General features: G+C 34.0%; 1 protein-coding gene across 1 annotated transcript in view; it reads right to left on the bottom strand.

The window, feature by feature from the left end:
* Positions 1–22098, bottom strand: part of LOC149789088 (slowpoke-binding protein-like) — a 97981-nt gene that overhangs the window by 28578 nt on the left and 47305 nt on the right. Inside the window, exons 4-9 of the mRNA XM_089975284.1 lie at positions 17121–17198; positions 15812–15963; positions 14386–14496; positions 6970–7065; positions 5271–5356; positions 1626–1732 (exon numbers count right to left, since the gene is read on the bottom strand). Of these exons, the coding sequence (XP_089831410.1) occupies positions 1626–1732; positions 5271–5356; positions 6970–7065; positions 14386–14496; positions 15812–15963; positions 17121–17198 (630 nt within the window). The remainder of the gene's footprint in view (positions 1–1625; positions 1733–5270; positions 5357–6969; positions 7066–14385; positions 14497–15811; positions 15964–17120; positions 17199–22098) is intronic.

The following is a 22098-nucleotide window of genomic DNA, read 5'->3' as shown; positions in this document are numbered from 1 at the left end:
TAATTAATAATAGCATATTGTTATCATTATCAAATTATATATTTATTAATAATAGCATACTGATATCACTATCAAATAATATTTTACAGAATAACACATACTGTTATAATTATCAAATCATATATTACTGGATAATTACATATTGTTCTCATTATAATAGCATATTGTTGTTATTATCAAATAATATATTTCTTAATAACAACATAAAGTTATCATTATAATAGCATATTCTTCTCATTATAAATGATATATTACTGGATAACAGCATATTGTTCTCATTATAATATATTGTTTTCATTATAAATTATATATTACTGAATAATAGCATATTGTTGTTATTATCGAATGATGTATTTCTTAATAATAGCATATAGTTATCACAGCACAGTGTTCTCATTATAACAGCAAAGTGTTATAAAATAATATATTGCTGGATAACAGCATATTGTTTTCATTATCAAATGATATATTTATTAATAAAAGCATACTGCTATCACTATCAAATAATATTTTACAGAATAACACATATTGTTATCATTATAAATTCATATATTACTAGACAATAGCATAGAGTTTCTATTATCAAATGATATATTACTGGATAATAACATATTGTTCTCGTTATAACAGCATATTGTTCTCATTATCAAATAATAAATTACTGGATAATTGCATATTGTTCTCATTATCAAATAATAAATTACTGGATAACAGTATATTGTTCTCATTACAAATGATGTATTAATGGATAATAGCATGTTGTTCTCATTATCAAAGAATATATTACAGGATAATATATTGTTGTTATTATCGAATGATATATTTCTTAATAATAGCATAAAGTTATCATTAAAATAGCACATTGTTCTCATTATAAAAGCAAATTGTTTTCATATAAATGATATATTACTGGATAACAGCATACTGTTGTCATTATTTAATGATATATTTCTTAATAATAGCATATTGTTATCATAGCACAGTATTCTCATTATAATAGCATAGTGTTATAAAATAATATATTACTGGATAACAGCATATTATCCTCATTATAAAATGATAAAGTATGGGATAATAGCATATTATTTTCATTATCAAATGATATGTTGCTGGATAATAGCACATTGTTCACATTATCAAATAATACTGGATAATAATATTGTTCTCATTGAATGATGTATTTCTTAATAATAGCATATTGTTATCATTATCAAATAATATCTTACTAGAAAACAAGATAATGTTCTCATTATCAAATAATATATCACTAATAATAGCATTATGTTCTCATCCTGATAAATTACTGTAGAAAACATATTGTTCACATTGTCAAAGATTGTATTACTGGATAATAGCATATTGTTCTCATTATCACATTATATAATACTGAATAACAGCATATCGTTGTAATTACAAAGAAGTTCCTAATACCATGCAAGATGCATTTCCTGTGTGTTTACAGCTCACACTTAAAATACAGTCAAGCTATGAATCGAATACTGATAAAAATCCATTGCTTACCAAATGATATAACATCTATTGCTTACCAAATGATATAACATCTATTGCTTACCAAATGATATAACATCTATTGCTTACCAAATGATATAACATCCATTGCTTACCAAATGATATAACATCTATTGCCTCCTTTGCCTTCTTCAGATTCTTCTTGATAAGATGATATATGGGACTTTCATAACCAAGGAAAGTATTCTCACATGCAGCCAACCTGAGATAAAGTGCTAATTACTGCTTAAGACTCAATGTATCAGTGCTTGGTTATTAAAGTAATAATTACTGCTAAAGACTCCCTGTATCAGTGCTTGGTAATTAAAGTAATGATTACTGCTAAAGACTCGCTGTATCAGTGCTTGGTAATTAAAGTAATAATTACTGCTAAAGACTGACTGTATCAGTGCTTGGTAATTGAAGTTAAAATTACTTCTAAAGTCTTGCTGTATCAGTGCTTGGTAATTAAAGTAATAATTACTGCTAAAGACTTGCTTTATCAGTGCTTGGTTATTAAAGTAATAATTACTGCTAAAGACTCGCTGTATCAGTGCTTGGTAATTAAAGTAATAATTACTGCTAAAGACTTGCTTTATCAGTGCTTGGTTATTAAAGTAATAATTACTGCTAAAGACTCGCTGTATCAGTGCTTGGTAATTAAAGTAATAATTACTGCTAAAGACTTGCTTTATCAGTACTTGGTTATTAAAGTAATGATTACTGCTAAAGACTCGCTGTATCAGTGCTTGGTAATTAAAGTAATAATTACTGCTAAAGACTGACTGTATCAGTGCTTGGTAATTAAAGTAATAATTACTGCTAAAGACTTACTGTATCAGTGCTTGGTAATTAAAGTAATAATTACTGCTAAAGACTTGCTTTATCAGTGCTTGGTTATTAAAGTAATAATTACTGCTAAAGACTGACTGTATCAGTGCTTGGTAATTAAAGTTATAATTACTGCTAAAGACTTAATGTATCAGTGCTTGGTAATTAAAGTAATAATTACTGCTAAAGACTCGCTGTAGCAGTGCTTGGTAATTAAAGTAATAATTACTGCTAAAGACTGACTGTAGCAGTGCTTGGTAATTAAAGTAATAATTACTGCTAAAGACTTGCTGTATCAGTGCTTGATAATTAAAGTAATAATTACTGCTAAAGACTCCCTGTATCAGTGCTTGGTAATTAAAGTAATAATTACTGCTAAAGACTCCCTGTATCAGTGCTTGGTAATTAAAGTAATAATTACTGCTAAAGACTGACTGTAGCAGTGCTTGATAATTAAAGTAATAATTACTGCTAAAGACTTGCTGTATCAGTGCTTGGTAATTAAAGTAATAATTACTGCTAAAGACTCCCTGTATCAGTGCTTGGTAATTAAAGTAATGGTTACTGCTAAAGACTCACTGTATCAGTGCTTGGTAATTAAAGTAATAATTACTGCTAAAGACTGACTATCAGTGCTTGGTAATTAAAGTTATAATTACTGCTAAAGACTGACTGTATTAATGCTTGTCAATAAAGTAATAACCAATGCATTATAAATAGGTGTAACCATGCTTGGTAATAAATGAAATAATTACTGCATCAGACTGGGTATAACAGAACTTGGAAATTAAAGTATTAACGACTGCATCTGAATGGGTGTAACAGTGCTTGGTGACTTTTCAAAGTTACTGCATTAGAATAGGTGTAACAATGCTTTGTGTATTTCAAAGTTACTAAAACCTGACACACGAGAAACTTTCTGACATGCATTGTTATTGTTGTTACCTAAAGAATTACCATATAACAAAACAACCATGCCATAAGTTTCATCATCATTCTAACTGGGATGCAAGGGAGTGATAATTTTAGCATAGCATGAAGTTGGATATAATGACATGTTTAATACAACTGCTTGGTTACCCATTTCGCATTCAAACTTCTTGTTATTCTCAATAGTCACTTGAAAATTTAAAAAATGACACATGATGAAAATATTAAAGAGTTATTTTAAATTATAATAAAATACCATTTTAAAATCACTGAATGAATATAAAATATGTTCCCAACTGCAATTAATTATCTGATTTCATGTTCCCTCAATCTTTATACTTTTCCTCTAAAAAAAATATTTTTACTGCTTACCATTGTATTAATAAACACTAAAGAAAACAATGACTACTTCTCCCTGGCTCAACTCAGTGGAAGCTATTTTGTTAAATATATAGACAAAGGCAGATTCACTGCGATCAATGGACCATTTAGCAAGTTCAGATTCTTGATGCTATTGATTTTTCATGGGAATGTGCTGCTGAAACATGGTTTATACAGCAGTAGTAAGGTCATTTCAAGGACTTCTCAATTAGTCTTGAAAGACTTCCAAATGTTTTCAAGGAATATTTTTCTAAAAGAAACTGATCTTTCGCCATATGTTACTTTATTAATTACTGCATAAATAGGTACAAAAGCAGAAGAAAAGTTTAATTAATTTTGACACCCATCTTGAATGTTGCCCTGTGGGTCACACATCCATTTTTAGTTTTAAATACATCTGATTGCTAATTGGGTCAAATTACATATTGAATGAAGCCTCTCATTAGTAAACTCAGAGCAAAGAGACATACTCTATCTGGTAATTACTAGTGTTGTGTGTCTCTTAAAAATATCCTATTTCATCTCTTTTTATTTATTTATTTATTCATTATTTTTGGCAACTACATAAACAACACAAATTCTGATTTTAAATATACTTTATTCAGCTTTATTCTTTTGCATTCTTTCAGATGAATTTAAAGAAATTTTTCCATGAGTTCAAGAATGTCTCAAGGATAAAAACAAGTTTAGTTTTTTTTTAAAATTCAAAGAGTATTCAAGGTAACTCCTCAAATTCAGTTAATTCTGAGCCATGTGAAATAGTGCTCAACAAGGTTAAGTGACTGTCATAATATTTGCTCCAAAAGTTTTGTCTTCATAATTAAGTAGGCTGTCTTCATAATCAAGTAGGCTTATCTTCATAATTAAGTAGGCTGTCTTCATGGTCAAGTAGGCTGCTTTCATGATCAATTAGGTTGTTTTCACAATCAAGTAGGCTGTCTTCATGGTCAAGTAGGTTGTCTTCATAATCAAGTGTGATGTTTGCGTCACCCTTTTGTTTGCGGGTGTTTATATTTTGTCTGCATTTGGCATCACATTCCATGATCAAAAGCATCTAATGTGCAGTAGGAAGCATTCAACCATCCAGAAGGAGAAATAGCAAGATTTTCAAAATGGTTGCCATTGGACTCATATTTGAAGTCAGATCGAAACCATTTTCATTTAGGACCAACTAGACATTACAAGATGTGATGAAAACTCCAGACCAATATGAATGGTATTTTTTAGGAGTAGTAGTATTAAGAATGTTTTAAGATGGGTTCCATGGGATGGCCATATTAGATACATGACTGGAACCATTATATTTTCATTGAAGACCAACATGGCATCATAAAAATTCTTTTAGTGGAAAACCCATATTCGTATGGCCATCTTTTCAGAAGTAGCAAATAACATTTTCAAAATGATCAATATGGTGGCCATACTGGCTGTCCAAGTGGTGTCACATTCATTTGGGACCAACTAGATGTGTGCATAAAGTTTCATGGCAATCCTCTAAGTAGTTTAGTAATAGTAGCAATAACTAGCTGTGCTAACAGACTGATGATCAACAGGCCATCTCATAATCTATTGTGGTTTATGACTAGTAAAACTATCCTTGGAAAAATGTATATGCAAACCTGCAGCAGTTATTCTCCAGCATAATGTTGGCTGAACGTACATGACCATGAGGAGGAAACCCCTTCTCCTCCAGGTATAGTAAAGCCTGCAAAGAAAATATCTTCACTATGTCAATAAACAGCCATATACAACAGAACTTCAAAATTTAAAAAACATATTTACCATTTTATCTGACTACTATTCTGTTAGTAAGTGTGTACCTGTAAATTTTCATGTTTTGATCGATAATATCTTAATATCATACTGTGTTGGCTAATAGGTCTTTGTGATGAGTACAACCAAAGGTAGTCTTAATATCATACTGTGTTGGATAATAGGTCTTTGGGATGAGTATTACTAAAGGTAGTCTTAATATCATACTGTGTTGGATAATAGGTCTTTGGGATGAGTACTACTGAAGGTAATCTTAATATTATACTGTGTTGGATATTTAGGTCTATGGGATGAGTGTTACTGAAGGTAATCTTAATATCATACTGTGTTGGATAATATGTCTATAGGATGAGTGTTACTGAAGGTAGTCTTAATATCATACTGTGTTGGATAATATGTCTGTGGGATGAGTACTACTGATGGTAATCTTAATATCATACTATGTTGGATATTAGGTCTATGGGATGAGTGCTACTAAAGGTAGTTTTAATATAATCTATGGGATGAGTGCTACTGAAGATAGTCTTAATATCATACTGTGTTGGATAATAGGTCTTTGGGATGAGTACTACTGAAGTTAGTCTTAATATCGTCTATGGGATGAGTGTTACTGAAGGTAATCTTAATATCATACTGTGTTGGATAATAGGTCTTTGGGATGAGTGTTACTGAAGGTATGCTTAATATCATACTGTGTTGGATAATATGTCTGTGGGATGAGTACTACTGATGGTAATCTTAATATCATACTGTGTTGGATAATAGGTCTTTGGGATGAGTGTTACTGAAGGTAGTCTTAATATCATACTGTGTTGGATAATAGGTCTTTGGGATGAGTACTACTGAAGGTAATCTTAATATCATACTGTGTTGGAAAATATGTCTATGGGATGAGTACTACTGATGGTAATCTTAATATCATACTGTGTTGGATAATAGGTCTTTGGGATGAGTGTTACTGAAGGTAGTCTTAATATCATATTGTGTTGGATAATATGTCTATGGGATGAGTACTACTGATGGTAATCTTAATATCATACTATGTTGGATATTAGGTCTATGGAATGAGTGCTACTGAAGGTAGTCTTAATATCGTCTATGGGATGAGTGCTACTGAAGAGAGTCTTAATATCATACTATGTTTGATAATACGTCTTAGGGATTAGTACTAATGAAGATAGTCTTAATACTGTCTATTGGATGAGTGTTACTGAAGGTAATCTTAATATCAAACTGTGTTGGATAATATGTCTATGGGATGAGTACTACTGATGGTAATCTTAATATCATACTGTGTTGGATAATAGGTCTTTGGGATGAGTGTTACTGAAGGTAGTCTTAATATCATACTGTGTTGGATAATAGGTCTTTGGGATGAGTACTACTGATGGTAATCTTAATATCATACTATGTTGGATATTAGGTCTATATGATGAGTACTACTGAAGGTAGTCTTAATATCGTCTATGGGATGACTGCTACTGAAGATAGTCTTAATATCATACTGTGATGGATAAGGGGTCTATCAAGGATATTTCTACTTACTTCAAGAACTTGTCTCCCAAACAGCGAAATATGTTTTAGAAGAAGCCCTCGACTTTTGTGTCTGTATTTTTCTGAATATAGATCCATCCATCTGCTCTGGAAACATGGTAAAAATTGATTAATTATATGAAACATGTAATACTTTAGGGATATTATCATGGGCGTGGTTAAACTTTGAGGAATTAGAAATATGCTTTAAAAAAAGTTAAAGCAAAGATCCTTTAATAAATGTGAAAGCTAATTTCAGGTAATCAAACCCTGATTAACCAACTCATTACAATGAAATCCAAACTTTGAAACAATCACTCATGAATCCGTTCAACCTGACCCTTTAGCAAAAACACCTCATGCCCATAACCATACAGCCACTTACAGTGCATGTAGAGAAAGTGTGACTGTCTTACACATTGCTATTTATTGTGCCTATTAATGAAAGGTATACCTTGTCAGAACAATCAATGAAAAGTGCACCTTGTCACAACCAATTAACGAATGGTATAACTTGCCACTTCCAATTAATAAAAGGCATACCTTCACACCAATCAATGAAAATACAACCTTGTCATAACCTATTAAAGAAAGGTATACTTTGTCACACCAATCAATGAAAAGTACATCTTGTTGCAATCAATTAATGCAAGGTATACCTGATCACACCAATGAAAAGTAAGCCTCATCAATACCAATATTAGGTTGTTGGATTTACATTTGTATCAAGCAATCACAATTGACTTACATCAGGCTCTAGGTTGCTGGATTTACATTTGATATAAAGCAATCACCATTGACTTACATCAGGCTCTAGGTTGTTGGATGTACATTTGCTATCAAGCCATTACCACTGACTTACATCAGGCTCTAGGTTGTTGGTTTTACATCTGCTATCAAGCAATCACCACTGACTTACATTAGGCTCTAGGTTATTGGTTTTACACTTGCTATCATGCAATCACCAATGACTTACATCAGGCTCTAGGTTATTGGATTTACATTTGATATCAAGCAATCGCAATTGACTTATATCAGGCTCTAGGTTGTTGGATTTATATTTGATATAAAGCAATCACAATTGACTTACATCAGGCTCTAGGTTGTTGGTTTTACATCTGCTATCAAGCAATCACCAATGACTTACATCAGGCTCTAGGTTGTTGGATTTACATTTGATATAAAGCAATCACAATTGACTTACATCAGGCTCTAGGTTGTTGGATTTACATTTGATATAAAGCCATCACAATTGACTTACATCAGGCTCTAGGTTGTTGGTTTTACATTTGCTATCAAGCAATCACCATTGACTTACATCAGGCTCTAGGTTGTTGGTTTTACATTTGCTATCAAGCCATTACCATTGACTTACATCAGGCTCTAGGTTGTTGGTTTTACATCTGCTATCAAGCAATCACCATTGACTTACATTAGGCTCTAGGTTGTTGGATTTACATTTGCTATAAAGCCATCACAATTGACTTACATCTGGCTCTAGGTTGTTGGTTTTACATTTGATATCAAGCAATCGCAATTGACTTATATCAGGCGCTAGGTTGTTGGATTTACATTTGATATCAAGCAATCACCACTGACTTACATCAGGCTCTAGGTTATTGGATTTACATTTGCTATCAAGCAATCACCATTGACTTAAATCAGGCTCTAGGTTGTTGGTTTTACATTTGCTATCAAGCCATTACCATTGACTTACATCAGGCTCTAGGTTGTTGGTTTTACATCTGCTATCAAGCAATCACCATTGACTTACATTAGGCTCTAGGTTATTGGATTTACATTTGATATCAAGCAATCACCACTGACTTATATCAGGCTCTAGGCTGTTGGATTTATATTTGATATCAAGCAATCACAATTGACTTACATTAGGCTCTAGGTTATTGGATTTACATTTGATATCAAGCAATCGCAATTGACTTATATCAGGCTCTAGGTTGTTGGATTTATATTTGATATCAAGCAATCACCAATGACTTACATCAGGCTCTAGGTTATTGGATTTACATTTGATATCAAGCAATCGCAATTGACTTACATCAGGCTCTAGGTTGTTGGATTTATATTTGATATCAAGCAATCACCAATGACTTACATCAGGCTCTAGGTTGTTGGATTTATATTTGATATCAAGCAATCACAATTGACTTACATCAGGCTCTAGGTTGTTGGATTTACATTTGATATCAAGCAATCGCAATTGACTTACATCAGGCTCTAGGTTATTGGATTTACATTTGATATAAAGCAATCACCATTGACTTACATCAGGCTCTAGGTTGTTGGATTTACATTTGATATCAAGCAATCGCAATTGACTTATATCAGGCTCTAGGTTGTTGGATTTACATTTGATATCAAGCAATCACCACTGACTTACATCAGGCTCTAGGTTATTGGATTTACATTTGATATCAAGCAATCACCAATGACTTACATCAGGCTCTAGGTTGTTGGATTTACATTTGATATAAAGCAATCACCATTGACTTACATCAGGCTCTAGGTTGTTGGATGCACATTTGCTATCAAGCCATTTCCACTGACTTACATCAGGCTCTAGGTTGTTGGTTTTACATCTGCTATCAAGCAATCACCACTGACTTACATTAGGCTCTAGGTTGTTGGTTTTACACTTGCTATCATGCAATCACCAATGACTTACATCAGTTTCTAGGTTATTGGATTTACATTTGATATCAAGCAATCGCAATTGACTTATATCAGGCTCTAGGTTGTTAGATTTACATTTGATATCAAGCAATCACCACTGACTTACATCAGGCTCTAGGTTATTGGATTTACATTTGATATCAAGCAATCACCAATGACTTACATCAGGCTCTAGGTTATTGGATTTACATTTGATATCAAGCAATCACCAATGACTTACATCAGGCTCTAGGTTGTTGGATTTACATTTGATATCAAGCAATCACCATTGACTTACATCAGGCTCTAGGTTATTGGATTTACATTTGATATAAAGCAATCACCATTGACTTACATCAGGCTCTAGGTTATTGGATTTACATTCGATATCAAGCAATCACCATTGACTTACATCAGGCTCTAGGTTATTGGATTTACATTTGATATCAAGCAATCGCAATTGACTTATATCAGGCTCTAGGTTGTTGGATTTATATTTGATATCAAGCAATCACCAATGACTTACATCAGGCTCTAGGTTATTGGATTTACATTTGATATCAAGCAATCGCAATTGACTTACATCAGGCTCTAGGTTGTTGGATTTATATTTGATATCAAGCAATCACCAATGACTTACATCAGGCTCTAGGTTGTTGGATTTATATTTGATATCAAGCAATCACAATTGACTTACATCAGGCTCTAGGTTGTTGGATTTACATTTGATATCAAGCAATCGCAATTGACTTACATCAGGCTCTAGGTTATTGGATTTACATTTGATATAAAGCAATCACCATTGACTTACATCAGGCTCTAGGTTGTTGGATTTACATTTGATATCAAGCAATCGCAATTGACTTATATCAGGCTCTAGGTTGTTAGATTTACATTTGATATCAAGCAATCACCACTGACTTACATCAGGCTCTAGGTTATTGGATTTACATTTGATATCAAGCAATCACCACTGACTTACATCAGGCTCTAGGTTATTGGATTTACATTTGATATCAAGCAATCACCAATGACTTACATCAGGCTCTAGGTTGTTGGATTTACATTTGATATAAAGCAATCACCATTGACTTACATCAGGCTCTAGGTTGTTGGATGCACATTTGCTATCAAGCCATTTCCACTGACTTACATCAGGCTCTAGGTTGTTGGTTTTACATCTGCTATCAAGCAATCACCACTGACTTACATTAGGCTCTAGGTTGTTGGTTTTACACTTGCTATCATGCAATCACCAATGACTTACATCAGTTTCTAGGTTATTGGATTTACATTTGATATCAAGCAATCGCAATTGACTTATATCAGGTTCTAGGTTGTTAGATTTACATTTGATATCAAGCAATCACCATTGACTTACATCAGGCTCTAGGTTATTGGATTTACATTTGATATCAAGCAATCACCAATGACTTACATCAGGCTCTAGGTTATTGGATTTACATTTGATATCAAGCAATCACCAATGACTTACATCAGGCTCTAGGTTGTTGGATTTACATTTGATATCAAGCAATCACCATTGACTTACATCAGGCTCTAGGTTATTGGATTTACATTTGATATCAAGCAATCACCATTGACTTACATCAGGCTCTAGGTTATTGGATTTACATTCGATATCAAGCAATCACCATTGACTTACATCAGGCTCTAGGTTATTGGATTTACATTTGATAATTAGCAAACAATATGGACAAAGATCAGGGCTTAGACCATTGCTTTTAAATATGATATCTAGCAAAAAGCCAAAATCAAAAGTGTTAGTTTATCATACAATATCACACATAGACCCAAATCAAAGTGTTAGTTTATCATATAATATCACACATAGGCCAAAATCAAGGTGTTAGTTTATCATATAATATCACACATAGGCCCAAATCAAAGTGTTAGTTTATCATATAATATCACACATAGGCCAAAATCAAAGTGTTAGTTTATCATATAATATCATACGTAGGCCAAAATCAAAGTGTTAGTTTATCATATAATATCACACATAGGCCAAAATCAAAGTGTTAGTTTATCAAAAAATATCAAATATAGGCCCAAATCAAAGTGTTAGTTTATCATATAATATCACACATAGGCCCAAATCAAAGTGTTAGTTTATCATATAATATTACACATAGGCCAAAATCAAAGTGTTAGTTTATCATATAATATCACACATAGGCCCAAATCAAAGTGTTAGTTTATCATATAATATTACACATAGGCCCAAATCAAAGTGTTAGTTTATCATATAATATTACACATAGGCCCAAATCAAAGTGTTAGTTTATCATATAATATTACACATAGGCCCAAATCAAAGTGTTAGTTTATCATATAATATTACACATAGGCCCAAATCAAAGTGTTTATCATATAATATCACACATAGGCCAAACTTAAAGCATTAGTTTATCATATAATATCAAACACAGACCCAAATCAAAGTGTTAGTTTATCATATAATATCACACATAGGCCAAAATCAAAGTGTTAGTTTATCATAAAATATCAAATATAGGCCCAAATCAAAGTGTTAGTTTATCATATAATATCATACATAGGCCAAAATCAAAGTGTAAGTTTATCATATAATATCACACATAGGCCAAAATCAAAGTGTTAGTTTATCATAAAATATCAAATATAGGCCCAAATCAAAGTGTTAGTTTATCATATAATATCACACATAGGCCCAAATCAAAGTGTTAGTTTATCATATAATATTACACATAGGCCAAAATCAAAGTGTTAGTTTATCATATAATATCACACATAGGCCAAAATCAAAGTGTTAGTTTATCATATAATATTACACATAGGCCCAAATCAAAGTGTTAGTTTATCATATAATATTACACATAGGCCCAAATCAAAGTGTTTATCATATAATATCACACATTGGCCAAACTTAAAGCATTAGTTTATCATATAATATCAAACACAGACCCAAATCAAAGTGTTAGTTTATCATATAATATCACACATAGGCCAAAATCAAAGTGTTAGTTTATCATATAATATCACACATAGGCCCAAATCAAAGTGTTAATTTATCATACAATATCATGCATAGGCCTAAATCAAAGTGTTAGTTTATTATACAGATCAGAGTCTAGGCTGTTGGATTTATAAATTGATAACATAGTATTAGTTTTACATTATGATTTCAAGCAAGAAACATAATCCCAGATCAAAGTGATAGTTTTACATATGATATCAAGCAAAGTACCAGATTATATACAACAGACCCCAATCTCTCATCATATGAAACAATGGGCCCCCAGGTGGCTGAGTGGTTGCCTTTACCAATCACTGCCATCCCACTTCTGTACACAGCAAATGTGGGTATGTAAGAAAGCTGCTAGTAGCTTCCCATAGGTCCATGATTCTTGCTGACATTGTCCTGAGTTTGTCCTCCACCAGCTATGCTGGCTGCCTTGTATGGCATATCATGTACTGAAAAACAGTGATAAACCCCAAACAAAAACAACATAATGAAATAACAATGTTTTCACTACTCACAGCCTGGGATGGGTTTAATACTGGTTACTACCACACAATACCTGATAAATGTAATCCTTGAGTGATCCTGTGATGGAGACTGTCTGTAACACAATACCTGATAAATGTAATCCTTGAGTGATCCCCTGATGGAGATTGTAACACAATACCTGATAAATGTAATCCTTGAGTGATCCCCTGATGGAGATTGTCTGTAACACTATACATGATAAATGTAATCCTTGAGTGATCCCCTGATGGAGTTGTCTGTAACACTATACCTGATAAATGTAATCCTTGAGTGATCCCCTGATGGAGATTGTCTATAACGCAATACCTGATAAATGTAATCCTTGAGTGGTCCCCTGATGGAGACTGTCTGTAATGCAATACCTGATAAATGTAATCCTTGAGTGATCCCCTGATGGAGATTGTCTCTAACGTAATACCTGATAAATGTAATCCTTGAGTGATCCCCTGATGGAGATTGTCTGTAATGCAATACCTGATAAATGTAATCCTTGAGGGATCCCCTGATAGAGATTGTCTGTAACACTATACCTGATAAATGTAATCCTTGAGTGATCCCCTGATGGAGATTGTCTCTAACGTAATACCTGATAAATGTAATCCTTGAGGGATCCCCTGATAGAGATTGTCTGTAATGCAATACCTGATACATGTAATCCTTGAGGGATCCCCTGACAGAGATTGTCTGTAACGCAATACCTGATAAATGTAATCCTTGAGTGATCCCCTGATGGAGATTGTCTGTAACACTATACCTGATAAATGTAATCCTTGAGTGATCCCCTGATGGAGATTGTCTGTAACACAATACCTGATAACTGTAATCCTTGAGTGATCCCCTGATAGAGATTGTCTGTAACACTATACCTGATAAATGTAATCCTTGAGTGATCCCCTGATGGAGATTGTCTGTAATGCAATACCTGATAAATGTAATCCTTGAGGGATCCCCTGATGGAGACTGTCTGTAATGCAATACCTGATAAATGTAATCCTTGAGGGATCCCCTGATAGAGATTGTCTGTAACACTATACCTGATAAATGTAATCCTTGAGTGATCCCCTGATGGAGATTGTCTGTAATGCAATGCCTGATAAATGTAATCCTTGAGTGATCCCCTGATGCAGATTGTCTGTAATGCAATACCTGATAAATGTAATCCTTGAGGGATCCCCTGATAGAGATTGTCTGTAACACTATACCTGATAAATGTAATCCTTGAGTGATCCCCTGATAGAGATTGTCTGTAACACAACTACAAGTTTCTGATCTATCACAAAGTCCACATCACACACAGGGAAGATGTAGGGATGCTGAAAAGACAGTTTCAAGATATTTGTACTGAATTTTTTAGGTTTTACACCATAGTCTATGGAATTAGTTACTTCAACTTTCAAAAGATGTATATGACACTACAAAACCTAAATTATAGCTCTGTCATAATAAAGCTAGTATTTTACACATGCAGTTCTATTCCTTTTAAGGCCATGTGCTTCTATGGTTTGAACTGATGAAAAAGCTGATTGTGATCAGAAATATAATATGAAAACAAGAATGACTATAGCTACTTCCATGACTGACCACAGGAAATCCCATGATCTCTCTCTGACACCCATAACCCTAACCTTGTACCCGGCAAACACTGTCATCCAGGCTAGTAGATTTATTACACTAACCCTGTACCCTGAACACGCTGTTATCCAGGCTAGCAGATTTATTACCCAAACCCTGTTCCCTGCACACACTGTCATCCGGGTTAGTAGATTTATTACACTAACCCTGTACCCTGCAACACTGTCATCCAGGCTAGTAGATTTATTACCCTAACCCTGTATCCTGCAAACAATGTCATCCAGGCTAGTAGATTTATCACCCAAACCCTGTACCCTGCACACACTGTCATCCATGCTAGTAGATTTATTACCCTAACCCTGTATCCTGCAAACACTGTGGTCCAGGCTAGTAAATGTATTACCCTAACCCTGTACCCTGCACACACTGTCATCCAGGCTAGTACATTTATTACCCTAACCACGTACCCTGAACACACTGTCATCCAGGCTAGTAGATTTATTACCCTAAACCTGTACCCTGCACACACTGTCATCCAGGCTAGTAGATTTATTACCCTAACCCTGTACCCTGCACATACTGTCATCCAGGCTAGCAGATTTATTACCTTAATCCTGTACCCTGCACACACTGTCATCCACGCTAGTAGATTTATTACACACAGTATGTGCCCTCCTCAGCTACAAATTCAGGTCACAAAAAGTCTAAAAATTATTTTGTAACTGCAACTTTCTGTATATCAGAAGTCTCTTCCCCACCCCCAAAGAACCCAGAGATATAGGTCCAAAAGGTTATCGATAGTTTCTGTTTCTACTATTTGATCTGCCCACCAGAGACCTGCATACTAATTTTTACTATAATAGATTAGTGGGAATGGTACTTACCTAATGTACTCGTAATGTAACTGGCAAAATGGTATTCCTATCATTATATATTGTAATGTGAAATAAATATACAGTGTATCATTCAAGGCTTTATTTAACATGAAAATCTGTGAAATACACAGGACTGAGAGAAATTAATATGCTTATAATCACACAGAGAAGGTTTGTTTACCTGCACAAGCATCAACATATCTTTCAGTGTTGTACAAGTCTTCCTAGAAAATGAGACTAACATTTTAGGACTTTTGTGTGCTACTGTAAGAATTCTAGATGCTCTACTTTGACCATCATACACTCTGAACCAATGTTTCTCCATACGGGAGCCTGAAAAATCAGAAGATAAAATGCTATATCCCACAGACATTATTTGTGTTCTTAAACAGTACAAACATGAAATAAATTAAACCAAATTCCAAAGGTAAGGCAGTAATAGATTAAATACATCCCATAATGTCACATGATGTCATATAATATGGTATATAATGGTGCCCACTGGAACAAGTATAATTCCTATACTCAACTATAGTACTGAACAGTTGAGTGGTAATGGATGCTCTCTTTAAACTGACTCCTGCAGTCAGCCACTGGAGAATTGTATATACGTGATGTACCAAATATAAATTAATACCCTAGCTGCAAAAAGATCTGAATATGAATTTTACTAAATCAGAGAAAAGCATCTGATTTTAAATAATACAGAAATAATGTTTCATCTAGTTCACAATGACATCAAGAAAAAATGGCACATTCTTGGTGACCTATTTCTTATTCATAATGCCCTCAATAAAAATGCACCTTTCTAAGTCACTAATCATCTTGTTCATAATGCCTTCAAGAAAAAGGCACTTTTGCTAGTCACTTACTGTCTAATTGCACAGACTAAATTTTCTGAAACAAGAATTATGCAGAACACAATGAATTGCAACAATATCCACCAAAATTCAGACAAAACTTCCAGCATGCCTGGGTATAAACGTTAAGCATGGTCACATTGCATTCAAGTTTCAATTGAAAATGGCAAATAATGCAGCTGTAACATTACAGAAACTTTAATAAAAAAATCTTAATCTAAATGGAAATGCTGCATATCAAGGTATAAACGTCTGACAAAAGATAACTCTGTATTATTGTTTCAGTGAAAAAGAACAAATGATATGTGACATACCTGATTTTTAGAAATTTAAAAACAATGCTGCAACTTTGTTGATGAGGTCAGTTCAACTATTGCTTCAACAACATGACACCTATATATTTCCATCTGCCAATTTAGGCATGACAAATTGTTTTCTCCACTTATCTTGACAATTCTAAATATTAAACAACAAAGCATGAAAAAAATAGCATCATCTATCACCAAGTTATAATTCATCTGATATGTCTGGATGCTGAAAGAATGAAAAGTCTATTATTCTGTAGTTTTATTTTTTGCATACTGAAGTAAATTATACTAAATTAATATACACGATCAACATGATGCTTACCTATGTTTTCAATTTGATCCAGATTTTGGTACTGAGGCTTTCCTCGTAAGTAATATTGGCAATTCATCCATGCTGTGTCTAAAATTAATAAGAAATATCTTTAGTTCAATTCAGACCAAAAGTCATCAAGGTCACAGTCTGAAAAAATCCAACAGATAAAGTCATGAAAATCAGTCTGAAAAATTCTTAAAGTTCAAAATTCATGATGACCACAGTCTGAAAAAAATCCATAGTATACTTAAAAGATGCATGCATATAAAACAAAGCAAAAAAAGATATTCATATTATATGTAACTTTAAACCAAAGACTGCAACATATTCCTTTTCGACATAACTTTACACCTAGGGGCCCAGAATGGCCGAGTTGTCTAAAGTGCTCACCGTTATGGATAACTGCCATCTCACCTCTGTCTGCAAGTGTTCGAGTCTCGGGTTCGGCCAATGTGGGTATGTGAGAAAGCTTGCCAGTAGCTTCGCGTGGGTCGGTGGTTCTTTCTAGGGTTTTCCCGGGTTCTGCCTCCACCATTTATACTGGCCACCATGTATAGCCTATCATGTGCTGAAAAATGGCGTTAAACCCTACAACAACAACAACTTTACACCTAAAACTACAACACATTCATTTCATATGTACCTTTGCAACTAAGACTGCAACAGATTCATTTCATATGTACCTTTACACCTAAGACTGCAACAGATTCATTTCATATGTACCTTTACACCTAAGACTGCAACATATTCATTTCATATGTACCTTTACACCTAAGACTGCAACATATTCATTTCATATGTACCTTTACACCTAAGACTGCAACATATCCATTTTATATGTTGCTTTACACCTAAGACTGCAACATATTCATTTCATCATGTACCTTTACACCTACGACTGCAACATATTCATTTCATATGTACCTTTACACCTAAGACTGCAACATATTCATTTTATATGTTGCTTTACACCTAAGACTGCAACATATTCATTTCAAATGTACCTTTACACCTAAGACTGCAACATATTCATATCATATGTACCTTTACACCTAAAACTGCAACATATTCATTTTATATGTTGCTTTACACTTAAGACTGCAACATATTCATTTTATATGTTGCTTTACACCTAAGACTGCAACATATTCATTTCAAATGTACCTTTACACCTAAGACTGCAACATATTCATATCATATGTACCTTTACACCTAAGACTGCAACATATTCATTTTATATGTTGCTTTACACTTAAGACTGCAACATATTCATTTTATATGTTGCTTTACACCTAAGACTGCAACATATTCATTTCAAATGTACCTTTACACCTAAGACTGCAACATATTCATATCATATGTACCTTTACACCTAAAACTGCAACATATTCATTTTATATGTTGCTTTACACTTAAGACTGCAACATATTCATTTTATATGTCATTTTGTGCCTAATATAGGCAGTGCAATGTTTACACATTTTAACAGTTCAGTTTAGGTTACTGACTGTAAACATTTACAAAATTGGTAACTTTATAAATGACTGTGGTCGTCAGTGATATAAGAACTGCCTGTATCATGCTGTATACAGTGAACAAAGCTGAAGTTCACCATGCTGGTTTACTATTTACAAAAGCAATAACTGTTACATCAAAATATGTCAGCAAGTTAAAGTTGATTCAAAGTGTGGTACATTATGTACATTGCCTTTTACTAGATATATATTGAGAAATTATGTTGACTTTTAATAAAAAAAGATTGGTTCCAATAATTGTTTATACTATAAATGTTAAAATAGACTTCTGTTATCCATTACTGTACAGGTTGAAACAGATTTCTGTAATCCATTACTGTACAGGTTGAAACTGATTTTCTAAAATCCATTACAGTACAGGTTTTGATTTCTGAAATCCTTACAATACAGGTTGAAATTGATTTCTGAAATCCATTCCAGTACAGGCTGAAACAGATTTTTGTAATCCACTCCAGTACAGGTTTAAATTTCTGAAATCCATTACAATACAGATTGAAATAGATTTTTGTAATCCATTCCATTACAGGTTGAAACAGATTTTTGTAATCCATTCCACTACACGTTGAAATAGATTTCTGTAATCCATTCCAGTACAGGTTGAAATAGATTTCTGTAATCCATTCCAGTACAGGTTGAAATAGATTTCTGTAATCCATTTCAGTACAGGTTGAAATACATTTCCATAATCCATTACAGTACAGGTTTGGATTTCTGTAATCCATTTCAGTACAGGTTGAAATACATTTCCATAATCCATTACAGTACAGGTTTGGATTTCTGTAATCCATTACAATACTGGTTAAAATAGATTTCTGTAATCAATTCCACTACAGGTTTGGATTTCTGTAATCCATTACAACACAGGTTGAAACAGATTTTCTAAAATTCATTAAAGTACAGGTTTAGATTTCTGTAATCCATTTCTATACATGTTTATTTAGATTTCTGTAATCCATTACTGTACAGGTTTGTACAGATTTCTGAATCATTACTGTATAGATTTATATAAATTTCTGTAATCCATTACTGAACAGGTTTACATAGATTTCTGTAATCCATTACTGTACAGGTTTATTTAGATTTCGGTAATCCATTCCTGTATATGTTTATTTAGATTTCTGTAGTCCATTACTGTACAGGTTTATATAGATTTCTGTAATCCATTACTGCATAGGTTTATTTAGATTTCTGTAATCCATTACTGTATATGTTTATTTAGATTTCTGCAATCCATTCTGTACAGGTTTATATAGATTTCTGTAATACATTACTGCATAGGTTTATTTAGATTTCTGTAGTCCATTACTGTACAGGTTTATATAGATTTCTGTAATCCATTATTGTATAGGTTTATTTAGATTTCTGTAATCCATTACTGTATATGTTTATTTAGATTTCTGCAATCCATTACTGTACAGGTTTATATAGATTTCTGTAATCCATTACTGTACAGGTTTATTTAGATTTCTGTAATCCATTACTGTTCAGATTTATATAGATTTCTGAAGTCAGTTACAGACTTATTTGCACAACAATACCTGAGGAGCAACTTGTATCATCAGTTGTCCATCTTGTCCAATGATGATGCTAGTTGTGCAGCCCATGGTGACTATGCATGCGGCTCCCGAGTCCAAAGCATGATGCACACAGAATGTTACAGGAAAGTCTGTAGACATGATGTATGGGATGCGGCAATGTGCCATTTATCTCTCATGGCTGTGAGGTGTTGGCTGTGGTCATCACTAGTTAAAAGCCTTTGTGATAAGCATCAACCAAATAGACAAGTTCATAGCCAAGGCTTCCTGCTCACTAGGTTGGATTCTGCACTTTTTCAGGTTACACTTAAGGTTGTCTTTGTACAATTTCCTGGGGCACCATTGTTTCCACTTTCCCTGCTTGAGCTCACTGTAGAAGAGCTGTCTAGTCATTCTGGTCTCCTCCATCCAAATGATGTGGCCAGACCATCTGAGCTGGGTTTTTAGCAGCTGTGTCTCAGTGCTGGAAGACAGGCCCTTTTGAGGATTTCTAAGTCGGACACCCTGTCTTGCCATCAGATGTGCATGATTGACCATAGTGAGCATATGTGGAACTGCTTGAACAGTCCAGGCTTCACAGCCATACAGCAAGGAGGTGAGGATGACAGCTTTATAGGCCTTGCTGTTGGTGGGCATCCAAATGTCTCTTTGCTGCAGGACCCTGACATGAACATTCCTAGGTCTTAGCATGCTTTCTGGGTCCTGGGTGTGATTTCATTTTCCAGAGACCCATCTGAAGACACTGTGCTACCCAAGTATGTAAAGCTCTCTACATTCTTCAACTGTCTCTCCTGATCTAGATGATGGGTTGTGGTGGATTTGTGTAAGTAGCTGGCTGAAGGAGCACCTCTGTTTTATCCAGGCTTATTTTCAGACTCAACAACCTGGATGCCTTAGAGAATTTATTCACAATGATCTGTACATGGTTTTCCTTGTGTGTCATAAGTGCACATTCATCTGGAAACAGAGCTTCAAAAAGGGGTTTTTCCAGTGACTTTGCTCTTGTACAGAGATGATATGAGTCAAACAGGGATCCATCAAGGCAATACTTGATGTAGATTCCAATGTCTAGGTCCTTCACTGCATCGAGTAGGACTTGGGTGAAGAAGAGGTTGAACATCACAGGTGTGAGTACAGAACCCTGCTTCACTCCAGTCTAGACGCCAAAGTACTCCAAGTACTCCCACTGGCCAAGACACATCTTATCATGTCATCATGGAACAACTGGATAAGGAAGGTAAACTTTCTGAGGCAGACAAGTTTTGCAAGGACAAACCACAAGGCTTCTTTATTTACAGAGTCAAAAGCCTTGGTGAGGTTGATGAACACTGTATAGAAATCTATGTGTTGTTCCACACCTCCTCCTCAGATGAGGGCAAGTCCAGCTCTTCACAGACTGGTCCTTGATAGATTTGTTACAGTGTTGCTCTATCCACAATGGATGGGTGATAGAGGAGCTGACTAAAGTGTTCCTTCCATCTTGCTTCTATCCCTTTTATGCCTCTGATGGTTGTGGTGCTATCTTCTGAGAGTAGAGGGTGAATCCTGATCTGGAGGGACCCTAAACAACTTTAATGGCACTAAAGAGCATTTTGGAGTCCATACTGGCAACTTGTAACAAGCATTTCAAATACATAAGTATTTATTTTTTAAAAGAGGAAATGAGAAAACTCTAAGTGGTGACATGAGACCAAATCTCCAAGTAAATAGCGACATGAGGTCATTTTTAAGAGGAAATGAGAAAACTATAACTAAGTGTTACAAGAAAAATGAAAACAACCTATGTGTGACATGACAGGTTATCTTTAAAATGAGGAAGCCAGAAAATGGTAAATAAGTGGTGATATGAGACCATCTTTAAAATGAGAAAACATGGAAACCCCAAGTGGTGACATGAGACATCTTTAAAAAGAGAAC

Source organism: Sinohyriopsis cumingii, chromosome 11 (assembly GCF_028554795.1).
Source record: "Sinohyriopsis cumingii isolate HCF-2022 chromosome 11, ASM2855479v2, whole genome shotgun sequence".
Taxonomy (NCBI): domain Eukaryota; kingdom Metazoa; phylum Mollusca; class Bivalvia; order Unionida; family Unionidae; genus Sinohyriopsis; species Sinohyriopsis cumingii.
The sequence above is the reverse complement of the archived record's forward strand: the minus strand, read 5'-3'. Positions and strand labels throughout refer to the sequence as shown.